Source organism: Antechinus flavipes, chromosome 4, assembly GCF_016432865.1.
Source record: "Antechinus flavipes isolate AdamAnt ecotype Samford, QLD, Australia chromosome 4, AdamAnt_v2, whole genome shotgun sequence".
NCBI classification, from domain to species: Eukaryota; Metazoa; Chordata; class Mammalia; order Dasyuromorphia; family Dasyuridae; genus Antechinus; species Antechinus flavipes.
In genome coordinates this window covers 197,272,153-197,287,253 of record NC_067401.1, presented here as the reverse complement: position 1 = coordinate 197,287,253, position 15,101 = coordinate 197,272,153, and the positions used below count along the sequence as shown (strand labels likewise).

At 38.2% G+C, this 15,101-nt stretch overlaps 1 protein-coding gene across 5 annotated transcripts in view; it reads right to left on the bottom strand.

Moving 5' to 3' along the window:
- Window positions 1-49: 49 nt before the first annotated feature.
- CMTR1 (cap methyltransferase 1) overlaps window positions 50-15,101 on the bottom strand; it is a 63,699-nt gene continuing 48,647 nt past the window's right edge. For all 5 annotated transcript variants that reach the window (XM_051996791.1, XM_051996793.1, XM_051996792.1 and 2 more), the window contains 7 exons: window positions 10,338-10,460; window positions 9,903-9,994; window positions 8,548-8,616; window positions 7,563-7,610; window positions 3,596-3,708; window positions 2,458-2,566; window positions 50-1,625 (listed from right to left, as the gene is read on the bottom strand). In XM_051996791.1, coding sequence (XP_051852751.1) covers window positions 1,493-1,625; window positions 2,458-2,566; window positions 3,596-3,708; window positions 7,563-7,610; window positions 8,548-8,616; window positions 9,903-9,994; window positions 10,338-10,460 — 687 coding nt within the window. In that variant the 3' untranslated portion in view covers window positions 50-1,492. The remainder of the gene's footprint in view (window positions 1,626-2,457; window positions 2,567-3,595; window positions 3,709-7,562; window positions 7,611-8,547; window positions 8,617-9,902; window positions 9,995-10,337; window positions 10,461-15,101) is intronic.

The following is a 15,101-nucleotide window of genomic DNA, read 5'->3' as shown; positions in this document are numbered from 1 at the left end:
CATGCTCCAAAAGCACAAGCTGTCAATCTTCAGTACAAAATTACACGGGTTTTAAAAATATCTTTTTCCTTTAATGATCCAAGGCGCCATGAGACACATACACACACCCCTAACCCTGTATTGGATGAAAATAAACTACCTTTGTAGGCAGGGCTACTACTAAAAATGCAGGATAGAGGAAGACTGTTGGTCCACCCCATGGACACAGTGGAGACATTTCCCCCCACCCCCCTGCAACTTTCTGCCTATCACCATAGAAACAAGCCCCAACACAAGGAATCTTGACTTCTGGCCCTCCAGCCTGGACCCAGGGAAGGCAGAGGGTACTATATTACCAGTTCTGAGAAATGATGTTTTTCTTATCAAATAGACATGCTTCCTTCTTCCACTGAGGACCTAGGGTCCCTAATCCCTCTGGTTAGGAGAAAACATGGAAGCAAGTTGTGTCTTTTCTTGGGGGGTGGAAACCAGGGGAAGGGGATGATCTCGGGCCTGAGAAACTGCACTCAAAGCCTCCAGCATCTTATCTTTGGCAACACATAGAGACCTAGATCAAGCCCCCATGCTGGGCATCAAATTATGGCAGGAGAGTATCCCATAGAGATGGGCCTGATCCCTTCATCCACGTTAAAAGATATTCTTCCAAAGTATAGGCAAAACCACTGTTTCTTAGACAAGATGGCTGGGCAACATTTGGCAGCTACTTCAATTTTTAAGAGCTGTCTTACTCAGATTTGGACTGGAAATGAGGAAGGAGTAGGAGGCAGTTCTAGAAAGAAGGCTCTGGATATTCTAATGGATATTCACATTGAGGTGGGGAAAAAAAAAGGAAAAAATATGTCAGCGATCAGGTTCTAAGGGCTGTCAAGGGCAAGGGGTAGATATAAGGACTTTTGTGTCTAACAGTCATAGTCTTTCTTCCTCTGCCCATCACCCTCCCCGAGTAGCTCAGCTACTTAGCAGAAAGTGAAGAACTCCCAGAAAAGCCCAAACAGGAGGCCATGATCAGAGCAAGAGACGTGCAATAAACTCCAGGAGCTCTGAGGCTTCAGCAATATCTCATCAGGCTCCTTAAAAAATCCACCTCTGCCCCCAAGCCAGCCAACATACTCAGGAACTGACCCTTTAATGATCCAAACATTCTAGACCATACCCCTAAACGATAAAGTTCCCATCATGTCCTCCTGGAGATGGGAATTGAAAGGGCTACACCAGGAGCAAAACCAATGCCAACTTCCTTAGCTCCTCCCTAATACTCACAAGTGTTCTAGGGGAAGGGAAGGATATAACCCAGGATAAGCAGGGGTGAAAGGGTCATAGACCCTGTCCTTGATGTGCACTGAATGCCACTCTTTCTCCTCTAAGGAGGAAGAGACCTGTCTTATCTGCTGACTGTTTTCTTGCTCCAAACAGAACAATCAGCCCCCTCCCTCCTTCCTCAGACAGTAGCGAAGGGTCCTCAGGGGTGGCCATGATCTCCTGGGCTGGATCCTCAGACACTGTGTACCCGAATGAAGGAGAGGATGTCATCCTTAGACAATTCCTCAGGATTCTGGCACTTCTGAGAGTCATGTACTCGGACACCATCGCCCCACTTCCAGAAGAGGCGTCCATAGTAGCAGATGCTGGGGTAAGAGAAGAGAGATGAGAAAAGATATCATTGGGCTGGGATGGGTAATAGGATAGGACTAATGAGGGTTAGGAAAGAAGGAAGAGCCACCCTGGTTTGGCATGTGGTCAAAAAGGAGACCTCGCTGTAAAGAAAGCCATGAGGCCCATTAATATCTTGGAGAGAAAAATGGGACTAGGGACCAGACACCAGAGAGCAATGATAGATGGCTAGATTGAAGGCAGAGGAAAGAGAATCCCCTTCAAGAAAGGGTGGGACTGGGACTGAACAAATCTCTAAAGATTTCTTCAAATGACAGCTTTGGGAGCTAAAAGAGCAGATCTTGTACCAAGAGATTGGTCCATGAATATGTCTAGTTACCAGGCTAGGCCTAGAGAGCAGGAGACCTGAGGAGAAAGTCCCTCTATTTTCTTCTAGAGTCTATCCCATCCCCTCTCTCTTTCTTGTCTTCTTTACACAGTGAGCTCCTTGAGAGCAAGAACTAGACTGTTTTTTGGCTTTTCTTTGTAAAACCTGTAGTTAGACAGTGCCTGGCACTTAACTAAATACTTCCTGATTAACTGAGGCCAAAAGGCTAGTTTAATCCCACTCCCTTCCTTCTATAGGCCTCAGGGAAAAGGATCTCCCTATGTACATCCTAGAATCTAATGAGGAAAGGAAAGAAATAAGCATGGGGGTGGCAAGCTCTCCTCAGTAGTTGCTTGAGCCATGGCATCAAGTGAACACAGGGCAGAGTATCTGGCAGAGGTAAAAGTGACACACATGGAATAGAAGGGGAATCAAGGAAAGAAACAAAGAATATAAGGAAGATGGAGATCATTACTTACTGAAATGGAGCGATGGCATCCAGAGGCATTTGATAGGTAGAAAATCCTGTTGTCTTGTTGAAGAAAAACTTCCTCTTACAGCTTTTGCTGAATGCCATGGTCCAGGGTTCTAAGCAGAAGGAGGACAAGCTAAACCTAAGGGTCAATGTAGATGACAGAATCTATTCCTTGGATTGCTTGCCAGATTCTGTCAGAGAATTCTAGACTTTCATATGTTTGTGAGGCCTAATTTATCTTAATTCTATTTTGACCCTGGTTAAAGTTTGGTCTCAGAAATGTTAATTTGAGCAATATCTTCATGCTATCCAAGAGGTATAATAAGCAGGCCTGTGGTCTATCAATCAGGATTAAACTGCTCCCTTTCAAAGTAGAAAAATTACAAGGTTTTCAGGAAAGTTCTATATGACTTTTTTTTTTAACTTTATCCAAATCTTCCTACTACTCCTATAGCTTAACTTGTGCCCAGTTTAGTATTCATGTGTGCCCAGACGCTTGTTAAGATTTCATGAGCATTCTGGGGAGCAGTCTACTAATAATCAGGCAGTACATATTATCCCCACCCTCAGTTCTCATTCAATTCTCTTTCTCTCCCAGTGAAGAGCCCAAAGGATGATAGCCAATAGCTTAACCTCACTACCATCTCTAAGTGGTACCAGAAAAAATACTAAGACATTTCCTTGTTATTAACAATAACAAAACCAAGCTAATAATAATAGTGATAACAATTATGTCAGGACCATTTCTATTTTTGTGGAATCTCAAGCAATGACACTATGTTGTGGGATCCCAGAAGAAAAAGGGAAATAAGTGGATTCAGATGGGACAGGGGTGGGGAGGGGCCTAGAAATTGGGACTTAGAAGTACTAAAGCTGCCTCCCAACATTTTCTCCCAAAGCCCAGAGGGAATAATGAAGGAAATGATCCAGCCAAGGAACAGGACAAGGTCAGGAGGAGGGCAATATGCCATTAACAGATACCTTAGCTACTGACAGTCTGGGTGGTCATTACAGCTTCATCTACTTATGGATCACAGAAAGCACATCAATCTGTACCCAGAACTTGAGAAGCAACAGTGAGAATAAAGTTTTCCAAGAAATTGGGAGATAATATGGGAGGAGGAAAGACAGGGAAAACCTACCATTCGTAGTCCTGACAATGTAAAGGCCAGTGGGCACAAAATGTCTATCATCCCGTCCGGTGTAGCTTAGTCGCAGCATATTATGTGATCCCTTGATGACTTTCATTTCTAACCTGAATTCTCAGAGATATAGGGAAGGAAGTACATGATAAGAAAAACAAATATTTCCTATTATGTGCCTAAATCTTGGCTATTACAGCCAAAACTATCAGAGCAATTACTTCAACCACAACCAGAACCATGAACTGCCATGGAACAAGAGATCTATTCTTAGCTTAAGGTCCCTAGAGACCACACCCATTTCCAGGCAGACATCATTAATAAGACTATTATGCTATAAGCAATAATATTTATAGAGTGAAAAATAAAGTCTGAGCTAGTGAACTCAGAACTAGGAAGGCCATGACTTTAACATCTATCCAGGGTGGTTCACTTCATATGGAGAAAAAATGTGCCAAAGCCATGAATCATATCTTTAGATTCTCCAGTCATCTTACATATATGTATGCCTTGAGTCATGAGGCCATTACAACCCATATCAATAATATTCCCCAGCTTTATGGTTCTCAAAATGCTTTCATTTTATTATCTCAATGGATTTTCATTGCACTCTTGTGAGCTGGATAGCATATATTGTTATCCCCATCTGACAAATGAGGAAGCTTAAGCGCAGAGAAGTAAGGGACTCCATAATCTGTCTTGCCCTCTTCCACTTCTGATGATGTAGGATTCCTCAATCCTAGCCTGGCACAGTCGGGGAATGACTGAATAAGGGGTGATATATGAAGATAATCAAATAATATTATTCTATTTAAAAATGATGAACAAGCTGATTACAAAAAAGTCTAGAAAGATTTGCATGAGCGAAACAAGAAGAACCAGGAATACATTATACACAATAACTGCAAGAATGTGTGATGATCAATTATAAAAGACTTGGTTCTTCTCAGGGGTTCAGTAATCCAAAGCAATCCCTATAGATTTTGGATCAAAAATACCATCTGCATCCAGAAAAAGAACTATGGAGATTGAATGTAAATAAAACATGCGATGTTATTTTTTGTTTTTTTCCCTCTCTTGTGGTATTTCAATTTTCCTCTGATTTTTCTCTCCCAACATGATTGATAAAGCAATATGTATTAAAAAAAAAATAAGTAAATTAAATGGAAGAAAACTTTTTTCTACTGAGTTCAGGGTTGTTTGCCAACAAAAATCTGAAAACTTGAGAGGTTCACTAAATGCTATTTTTTAAATGCAAAATAATTAATTTTGCCAACTATAATACTTTCAGCCCCAACCTTAATTCTTTTGATTAACCATGTATAGCATTCCAGGACCCACACTCTTATTAAGCTGCTAATAAATTGTATACAATTCTAATGATAGCTCCAACATATTGGAATTGGCTTTTTGTTTCTTTGTTGTTTTTTTTTTGTTGTTGTTGTTTGATTCTTAAAAAATTTTCTCTTTGAACTGGAAGTTTTGAAACTTTGCAATAATGTTTCTATATCCTTTTCCTTAGTTGGTGATAGATGGACTTTTTCCTATTTTGACTTTCCCCTCTTGTTCTAACACTTAAGGGCAATTTTCTTGGATTATTTCTTGTATTATTGTGTCAAGATTTTTTTTTTTGGCTTTATCTTTCAGGTAGTCCATTTATTTTCATGTTTTTGTGATCTGTTGTTTTTCTTATAAAGCGTATCACATTATCTTCTGTTTTGTTATTTCTTGGTCTCATAGCTTCACTGGCTACCCCTTGGTCAATTCTAATTTTCACAGTAATTTTCTTCTTTAAGACTCTGGATGTCTTTTTCTAGTTGGTTGACATTATTTTCATAGTTATTTTGTTTTTCTTGGATGGCTGTTTTTTTTTTTTGTTTTTTTTTTTTTTAGCTTTTTAAAATAATCCCTCTGATTTTATGTTTAAAGTCTTTTTTGAGTTCTACAAATTTTTTTCTGGGCAAGTAACCATTTAATGTTACTATTTGGGGTTAAGAGAGAATTGTTTTCACTTTGGTATCTTTCTCTGAAGATGAACTCCAGTAGTCCCTATTCATAATAACTTTCTGTGATTGGATTCTTTCTCTTTTGCCTGCTCATTTATAAAACAAACAAACAAAAATCTTGTTATTGTAATCACTTGTATTCCCAGGAAGGGGAATGGTGCTTCTGGATACAAGTCTTCCTTTGGTTCTTCCCTTTGGTCTCAATTCCCCAAACCAAGACTTCACCCTCCTGTAAGTGCCTGAAGCCAGCAGCTTTCCTGCTCCATTGCTCCTGTAGTCACTATGTGTTCTGGTAATTTTTTGTCCAGGGTTACATCTTATCATCACAGTGGGGACCTAGTGTTCCTTATCAAAAGAAGTTCTCTCAGTCTTCCCTGACTTAGATTCCTGACTGTCTAGCAGGTGAAAATTCCTATAGTTGGGGATGTGGCTATCTCGGATTCCTGACAGCCCCACGTATCCCAGCACTGTAATTAATCTAGCCTGAAGATGTTTCCACTTTATACCAGGTAATCCTACATCATAGTCTTTCTTCTGTATATGCCAGAAAGACCTTTGTTCTGCACCCAGTCTTGTTTTTGAGCAGGTTATATTTGTCTGAGGCACAATTTTATTTGTTTGTGAAAGAAATCTAGAGAACTTGGAATTTTCTAACCTGTTCTGCCATCTTCCCAAAATTCTCTCCACTAGTTCTTTTTGAATATCCCACATACTTTATATATCTTTATATAATTATATCTCAATATTATAGTACAAGGAAACTGCAAATTTGTTATGCATTTCCTTTCAAATATTATCATGTAAATTTCTTTTTTTCTTCCTTTGCCAGTCCTAAAAATGATTACCGTTAGATATAAATAGGTATACACAAACACATATATGTTCATATGTACATGTGTGTATGTATTCATACACGTTATGTATGTAAAATTGTTCTACACATCTATTTATCATTTCTTACTTGGATGCTGATACAATTTTTCTTCATATGTCCTTTATAATTAATTTGGGTATTTATAATAGACAAAATGACTTATTTGCTCAGTCATATTTAAAACTTAAAATATAGTACTTAAAATATTGCTGTTTCTGTATATAATGTTTTCTTGGTTCTGCTTATTTCATTCTTCACTACTTTATGCAAGTCTTTGTTTTTCTAAAATCATTGAGCCTGGCACTGCAAACACAGCACAAATTTGTGTCCTGCTGGAACAGATGAGAAGCCCGTTCTGGCTATGTGACCCAACATTTTTACATGTATGAGAACTGCTGCTGAGTTTGAAGACATTACTACTGAGGATGAATACAATGCGTAACTAACATGAATGACCACCAGGCACTCAAAGGCTTCCCTTCTATTTAACATACACTAAGGTAATGTTATTGTTAAACAGTTAATACTCAAATGACAGCTTAGGTGAAAGAGATGAGCCTCAGATCTGCAGCCTACCATGACCTCCAGTTCATACGCTTACATGTCCAGACATATGGACATGTACAGACCCACACAGATGCAGTCACATGGATTGCACCATTACAGGAGGAAAAAAAAAAAAAGGAAGCAACTCAATTTCTGCTGACCCATCAAGGGCTGGAATTTTGTGTTTTATCCAGTTTGTCGTTCTGCTTTGCACAGGGAAAATTACAATAAGCCCCTGAGACTGCCTCAGGCCCAATAGCCCCACTCACCATCTGACAATAGACTGAATCAGTCCTCAGCCATAGTGTGAGAGACATAAATAAATATAAGCCTTCACCTGTAGTAATACTCAACACCTTCCTAATTCCTTGCCGACTCTGCTCCCCTTGCAAGTCTGACCTGGTATGTCTCCTACCCTAGGAACCACCAAAGTTACCTGGGATTAATCCCAAGAATCTGGATTCTCCTAAGCAATGAGTATCCTGGTTTAGTGAGATGCAAAAGGTTGTTGTTTATTTTTGGTTGTTTCTAATTTACTCACCTGACAAAAATTTTCTCCATGTCTTCTAGTCTGTACACCTCCTTTACCCTGTGGAGATATAGAAAAGGAGTAAGACAAAGGCCCTGAGAACTGAAGTTCCCAACTTTGATGGGTATCACTCTGCCCATGTGACTGAGCAGCAGAGAGCAGGTTTGACATCTCAGTCTTATCCTTCTATCTCCAACTCTCTCTTCTTCCCTTTTTTTCCCCTTTGAATAGGAAACTTCCCAATCTACCTCACAGCTCCTCTATGGACCCTTTCCCTTCACAGGTCCTCCAGGCGTCAGAGCTGGTCAATCCTAAACCTGCCCAATGGAAGTTAACAAGATGATGCCATGATGGTAATTGGGCAGGAAAGAGATCAAACAAAAAGGAGACCAAATAATCCCAAGTCTATCTGTTTAGTCTGGTCTGTACTTATATACCCCCAACTACCTTAAATGAACAAAGTTTAATGCTAGAAGAAAATCCCTATCTAGACAAATTAGAAGTCTATCAAATGGATAGTAATGTATAAACCCAGCCCAGTCAATTTCCTAATGTAGTGTACTTTATTTCCCCGTGAGCCCCCGAGAAAATGTCTGGGATGCTAGAAAATTTCCCTCATAATTGGACTGCTTGACACCCTTGTATAATGTCTAAAATCCTACTTTTAGTGATTCATTCCTTGCAGTTAAAATTTGTTCTTTCCTTCCTTCCCTTACACTACTCCAAGCATCCCTTAGCTCTAAAGCATCCATTTCTGAACCTAGGTATGTACACCCTATGTCCTCAATTTTCCATAAAAATTGTCATTTCCTCAGTAGCTTCCTATCCAACAGTCTCCAATGATTGGGGAAAAACCCACTAATATAAATTATAACTGATGTTTTGTGTATTATTCTATTATTCATGCCAGAGGTATTTGCAGTATCCAAAGGAGCAGAGTCCATAGGAGGGCTACCTTTGCCTAGATAGCAGCACTGGCAGTCACACACACACACACCTGATGGGGTTCATGTCAGGCCTACTGGGTTTAGAAACGGCTTTTACAAACTTCTCAGCAAGCTGAATCCTGTAACAAAAAGAGATAGGCAAAAGTCAGGCCTCAAGAAGCAACAATCAACTGGAAGTCAGAAGATCTAGCCTCAAATTCCAGTCCTGCCAACTATTACCTATGACATCTCTGGGTTCTTAGTTTTCTTATCTTGAAAAGAAAATTGCTAGATAATCTATAAAGTCTCCTCCAACTCTAAATCTAGGAACCTTTATTGCTACTAGTCATTCATCGAACAAGCATTTAGGAATCACTTAGCAAGAGTCAGAAATATACTAAGCCACCAATTAGTTCTGAATCACCAGCAAGGCTATTACATCCTAGAACATAGCCAAGCTCAAACACGTATCCTCTAGGTTTTCAATCAGCTTATCCCATCTAACTGCCGTCTTAACTCTAGGCCTAAACTCTATTTGTATATTTCTTGTGTTTTCATGAGGATTTTTTTTTAAGTTCTTAATGCTTTTTTTTTTTTTGACATCACTGTCTCTCCCTTCTCTTATCATTCTTCCCTCCCTACAGTATAGCCATCCCTTGAAAACAATTTCTCACTCTCCAATCAGAACATGAAGCTGTCTGAGAGCTAAATGATCCTTTAATCTCCACTGTGCTCCCTAATTCTTTGACGTAAAACATACCTGTTCTACTGTATTAACTGGGTTATATTGTATTATACCTGTATAATATATCCTCTTTAGGACTTTATTTCTAAGAATCATGTCTGATTTTCTGTGACCCCACTTGAGGTTTTCTTGGCAAAGTGGTCTGCCATTTCCTTCTCCCATTCATTTTATAGATGGAGAAACTGAGGCAGACAGGGTGAAGTGACTTGGCCAGATTCACAGTCAGTAAGTGTCTGAGGCCAGATTTGAATTCCAGAGGATGAGTCTTCCTGATTCCAGGTCCACTACTCTATCTACTATGTCATCTGACTACCTGTATAATACAACCTCTTCAGGTGAATACTGTTTACCTATAAGTCATCTCCTCTCAATCCTAGCACCAATGTTTCCACTGATTTGAGTGACTGTGGCAACACACAGAAGGAGTTGGTCTCTATAATAACTAGGTCCCAAGCCTCAGTAGACTCTAGCTAGGGAGAGAGCTGGAACTACATCTAGAGCCTACCTACTACCAGTGGGGAAAAGGCTCCTTAGCACCATTTAATAATGGAGAACAGAGATGAAAAACTGAGGAAAAGACCACTGATGCCATGGCAAAGTTTCCAAAGGGGTCAAGCTGGAATCTGGCTTTCCAAGCCCATACCACCGACAATCTCCTCCTCCCAAGGCCCTTGACCATACCGTTGGTTAAAATGCTGCTCCCGAATATCATGGCCATTCAGCACCAGTGCATCAAGAATGTGGATTGCGCTGATCTTCCTCTGAGCCTTGCCCTTTACAAAACATAAGGTTTCAAAAGGAGAGGATTTCTTTTTCTATTTTGCATTAATTCACACAATGGCAGGTGTTGGATGAGAGGCAGAGGGACGCAATGCATTAGCACAGGAGCTGATTGTATAAAGTTATATGTCTTTCTTATTCAAAGATGTGCTTGCTGATAATGACTATTCTATTTGAAGGCTGGGTAGATAAAACTCAAGGTAGTAATAAAGGAACCAGGGTCCTTTCTATCATGCCCATACCTGTTACCAGATGAAAATTAAAATGAAGGGGAAGAGGGAAGGCCAAAGCTAGCCCAAGCCAGGTGACATCAATAAACCTAAAACCAGCACTAACCTCGCCTTTCAGTTCATGAACAATTTCCACTGAGAGCAGTGTGTCCCGGGGCAGCTCTGTCTTGAGGTCCAGTTTTGTCCAACGGTCTGACTGGCGGCCATCCCATGTGTAGATCTGGGATTTCTGCAAAGAGAGAGAACTGTGTAAGGAGAGCACAAGAGAAAAGCAGGGCCTAGTGAAGATTAATCCTCAGTCAAGACTCCTAGTTAACATTGCATCCCATGTATTTAAATGTGTATTTTCTTCCTGACAGTTGATGGTATGTGTTGCCAAGGTTTTGCAAGGGTTAATGTTGAAAAATTATCTATGCACTTGGATTATAGCCAAGAATAAGCTATCCAGCTAAAATGAGCATTATCTTTCAGGAAAGAAGATGAACATTCAAGATATAGGTGAATTTCACCTATTTCTAAGGAAAAGAGCAGAACTGAACAAAAAATTTGATTTTCAAACACAGAACTCAAGAGAAACATAAAAAGGTAAAAAGGAAAGAATTCTTGAGAACTATATTTCTGTTATGGGTATACTTAGAGAATGCAAGTATAATTTGATTTTATTATGATAATATGAAAAATAAACTTGAGGTGGAAAGGGGATCATACTGGAAAAAGTAGGAAAAATAAGGGAAATTACATTTCATTAAAAAAAAAAAAGACAACCTTTAATAAATGAAGGAAAGAAGAGAGGAGAATGAGACATTGTGTGAAACTCACTCTCATCAGATTTGGCTCAAAAAGAGAATATCAGATATAATTTGGTTTCACAGAGAAACTTATCTTATAGGGAAGTGGTAGGGGAAAGGGGAAAAGAAAGGGAAAGACTAATAAGAAGAAAAAACAAGTAATAGGGGAAAGGTATAAAAAAGGGAGAGGGGCTCTAAAATGGGAGGGCTGTTTGAGGGAGGTGGTCATCAAAAGCAAAATACTGGGGAGGAAGGAAGGGGGAAAGGAAAGAGAAAAGCATAACTTAAGGTTAAAAAAAAGATGACAGGAAATACAGAATTAGTTATTTTAACTGTGAATGTGAATGGGATGAACTCTCCTATAAAATGGAAGCGGCTAACAGAATGGATTAAAAGCCAGAATGCTACAATATATTGTTTACAAGAAACACATTTAAAGCATAGTGATATATACAAAGTGAAGATAAAGGGTTGGAGCAGAATCTATTATACTTCAGGTGAAGTAAAAAAAAGCAGGGGTAGCAATCCTGATCTCAGATCAAGTAAAAGCAAAGATCTAATTAAAAGAGATAAGGAAAGAAACTATATTTTACTAAAGGGTACCATAAATATTGAAGCAATATCAATACTAAAGATAAATGCAACCAAGTGGTAAAGCATCCAAATTCCTAGAGGAGAAGTTAAGAGATGCAAGAAGAAATAAAATAGCAAAACTATTAGTGGGGAATCTCAATCTTGCTCTCTCAGAACTATGTAAATCAAACCACAAAATAAATAAAAAAGTTAAGGAGGTAAACAAAATGTTAGAAAAGTTAGGTATGATAGATCTTTGGAGAAAACTGAATGGAAACAGAAAGTTTACTTTTTTCTCAGCAGTTTATGGAATCCATACAAAAATCGACCATTAGGGCATAAAAGCCTCACAATCAAATGCAGAAAGGCAGAAATAGTAAATGCATTTTTTTTCAGATCATGATGCAATAAAAATTATATGCAATATAAGGCCAGGAGAAAACAGATCAAAAATTAATTGAAAATTAAATAATGTTATCCTAAAGAATGAATGGGTGAAACAACAAATCATAGACATACTCAACAACTTTATCCAAGAGAATGACAATAATGAGAGAACATACCAAAATTTGTGGGATGTAGTCAAAGCGATTATAAAGGGAAATTTTTTCTCTCTAGATGCTTGCTTGCATACAATAAAGAGAAGATCAATGAATTGGGCTTACAACTAAAAAAGCTAGAAAAAGGACAAATGAAAAACCCTCGATTAAATACCAAATTTGAAATTCTGAAAATAAAAGGGGAGATTAATAAAACTGAAAATAAGAAAATTATTGAATTAATAAATGTAGTATTCTCTCTAAAAAATACTCTCTTAAGTAATGTTCTCTGTTGAGGTTTTCTTGGGGTATCTGGAGGCAGCCTTCTTTTCAGTTCAGTAATCACCACAAGTGCAGCCAGGTGTTAAAGTCCAAATCCTTTATTGTCTCTTTCAAAGTTTTTCTCCTTTCCTGGGCCCAGTTAGCTTTCTTAGAGGCCTATCTCTCTCCTTAGTTCCGAGAGCTTGAACTCCTGCCTCCTTCTCTGCCCTCTGAATCTCTTCGAATCCAAAAGTTTGTGCTTTAGCCTGTAGCCACCACAAAGGTGGACGATGGAATGAATCTGTCTCAGCCTCTGAGAGCTTCTAGTGCACTTGTCCTTTGGCCCTGAGAGCTTCTTGCTTATATCCTCTACATTAAGTATATACCAATCATTATATCACTAGAAACCATTATTTGTTGTAGGAGTAAATCAGTGCTAAACTAGATTTAACCATTGTCTCCTCAATTCCACTTACATCCTTGTTTCAGTTCTGGTCCATAACAAATCCTTGTAGGATTAAATCAATCATACTGAACCAAGCTAAATTAGATAACTATTGTCTCTATCAATTCCACTGACTTAGTATCTTGTAAGAATCCTTTGTTTCAAGTTCAGAGTTCTGGCCCATAACAAATAACTACAACTAAGAGATAGTTTTATGAAAAAAAAAAATAGATAAACCTTTAGTTAATTTGAGTAAGAAAAAAGAAAGAAGAAAATCAAATTGTTAGTCTCAAAAATGAAAAGGGAGAACCTTCCACCAACGAAGAGGAAATTAGAGCAATAATTAGGAAATATTTTGTCCAACTATATGCCAATAAATTTGATCATAAAAATGAAATGGAAGAATATTTACAAAAATATTGACTGCCCAGGTTAACAGAAGAGGAAAAATTATCCATGCATACATTTTGAAAATAAAAAGCTTTTAAAAAAATGTTATGTGTTACAGTGGGAAGAGGGAGAATGTGGAAGAAAAGAAATTTTTTGCAGAAATATATTTAAATGACATGCAGCTCCTCCCTTAACAGTCTCAGGAGCAGAAGAGAAATACAGATTTTTGACTGTTCTTTTGGCAAGTGTCCATCCCAATCAATCAACAGCATTCTGATTAATGGTTCTGGAGAGAGGAAAAGTTCACATGAAAAGAAAGGGAAGTGAGGCCCAAAACAGAAAGAGGGGAAAAAAAAGGAACAGAAAAGATGGAGCATTCAAAAAAGAATGAGAGCATGAATAAGCTCATGAAAAAGGATCCAAAAGGCAAGAAATCCAGATGAGTTAAGAGAGAAAATACAAGAGAATGAAGACATAGGAAAGATGTTAACCAACTAGGCAAAATGCCAATCTACAAAGCTGCTCCTTACCTCAGCTCAAAGTGAGAAGGATGAGGCTTACACAGCAAAGGAAGGAAATGGTAATGAAGTTGCATAGAACTGGCCTGGTGATCACAACATCCAAACACCTTTGGAAAACTCAAAAGCATGAAAAAAGTTTCTAGAAGTCAGAGCAGCAACTTCAACAGAGATGAGGGCAATTGTGAGTATGTTCAAAGAAGAAAAGGGCAGGCTGTTTCACGTAAGCGTCACAGCATGATGGCCAAAGCAGGTCAAAACACGGTTCATCTGCACTGTGTGGGCCTACAGTTTTTATTAGTACATAACTGATCACATTTGTAATTTCCCTTTAATTTTCAATTGTTGTACTGTCCTTTTTTTATCAACTTAGTTTTCTCTCTCTCTTTTTTTTTAAAGCAGACTATATTTATTTTATTTGCTTCTTTTCTCTCAAAAACACCAGGTCCTGGCTGTATTTATTAATTTTTTTTATTTCAATTTTGATCATCTCTTCCATTTTCAAAATTTTTAATGTTGGAGTTTTTTTTAATTTTGCTTTTCTTTTTTTAGTTACATGCTTAATTCATTAATTCCTTCCTTCTCTCTTTTACTGATGAAAAGTTTTCAGAGAGATAAACTCCCTAAGGACTGCTTTAGTTGCATCCCAAAGTTCTGTTATGATTTTCATTTTTGTCATTTACTTTGATGAAATACTCTATGGCTTTTTATCTGTTCTTTAATCCACCAATGCATTAGGATTAAATAATTTGGTCTTCCATTATTATTTTTTATTTTTTTAATAACTTTTTATTGACAGAACCCATGCCAGGATAATTTTTTACAACATTATCCCTTGCACTCACTTCTGTTCCGATTTTTCCCCTTCCTCCCCCTCCACTCCTTCCCCCAGATGGCAAGCAATCCTATATATGTTAAATATGTCGCAGTATATCCTAAATATATGTGTGCAGAACCGAACAGTTCTCTTGTTGCACAGGGAGAATTGGATTCAGAAGGTAGAAATAACCTGGGAAGAAAAACAAAAATGCAAGCAGTCTACATTCATTTCCCAGTGTTCTTTCTTTGGGTGTAGCTGCTTCTGTCCATCCTTGATCAGTTGGAACTGAATTAGCTCTCTTTATCAAAGAGATCCACTTCCATCAGAATACATCCTCAAACAGTATCATTGTTGAGGTATATAATGATCTCCTGGTTCTGCTCATTTCACTTAGCATCAGTTCATGTAAGTCTCTCCAAGCCTCTCTGTATTCATCCTGCTGGTCATTTCTTACAGAACAATAATATTCCATAACATTCATATACCACAATTTACTCAACCATTCTCCAATTGATGGGCATCCATTCATTTTCCAC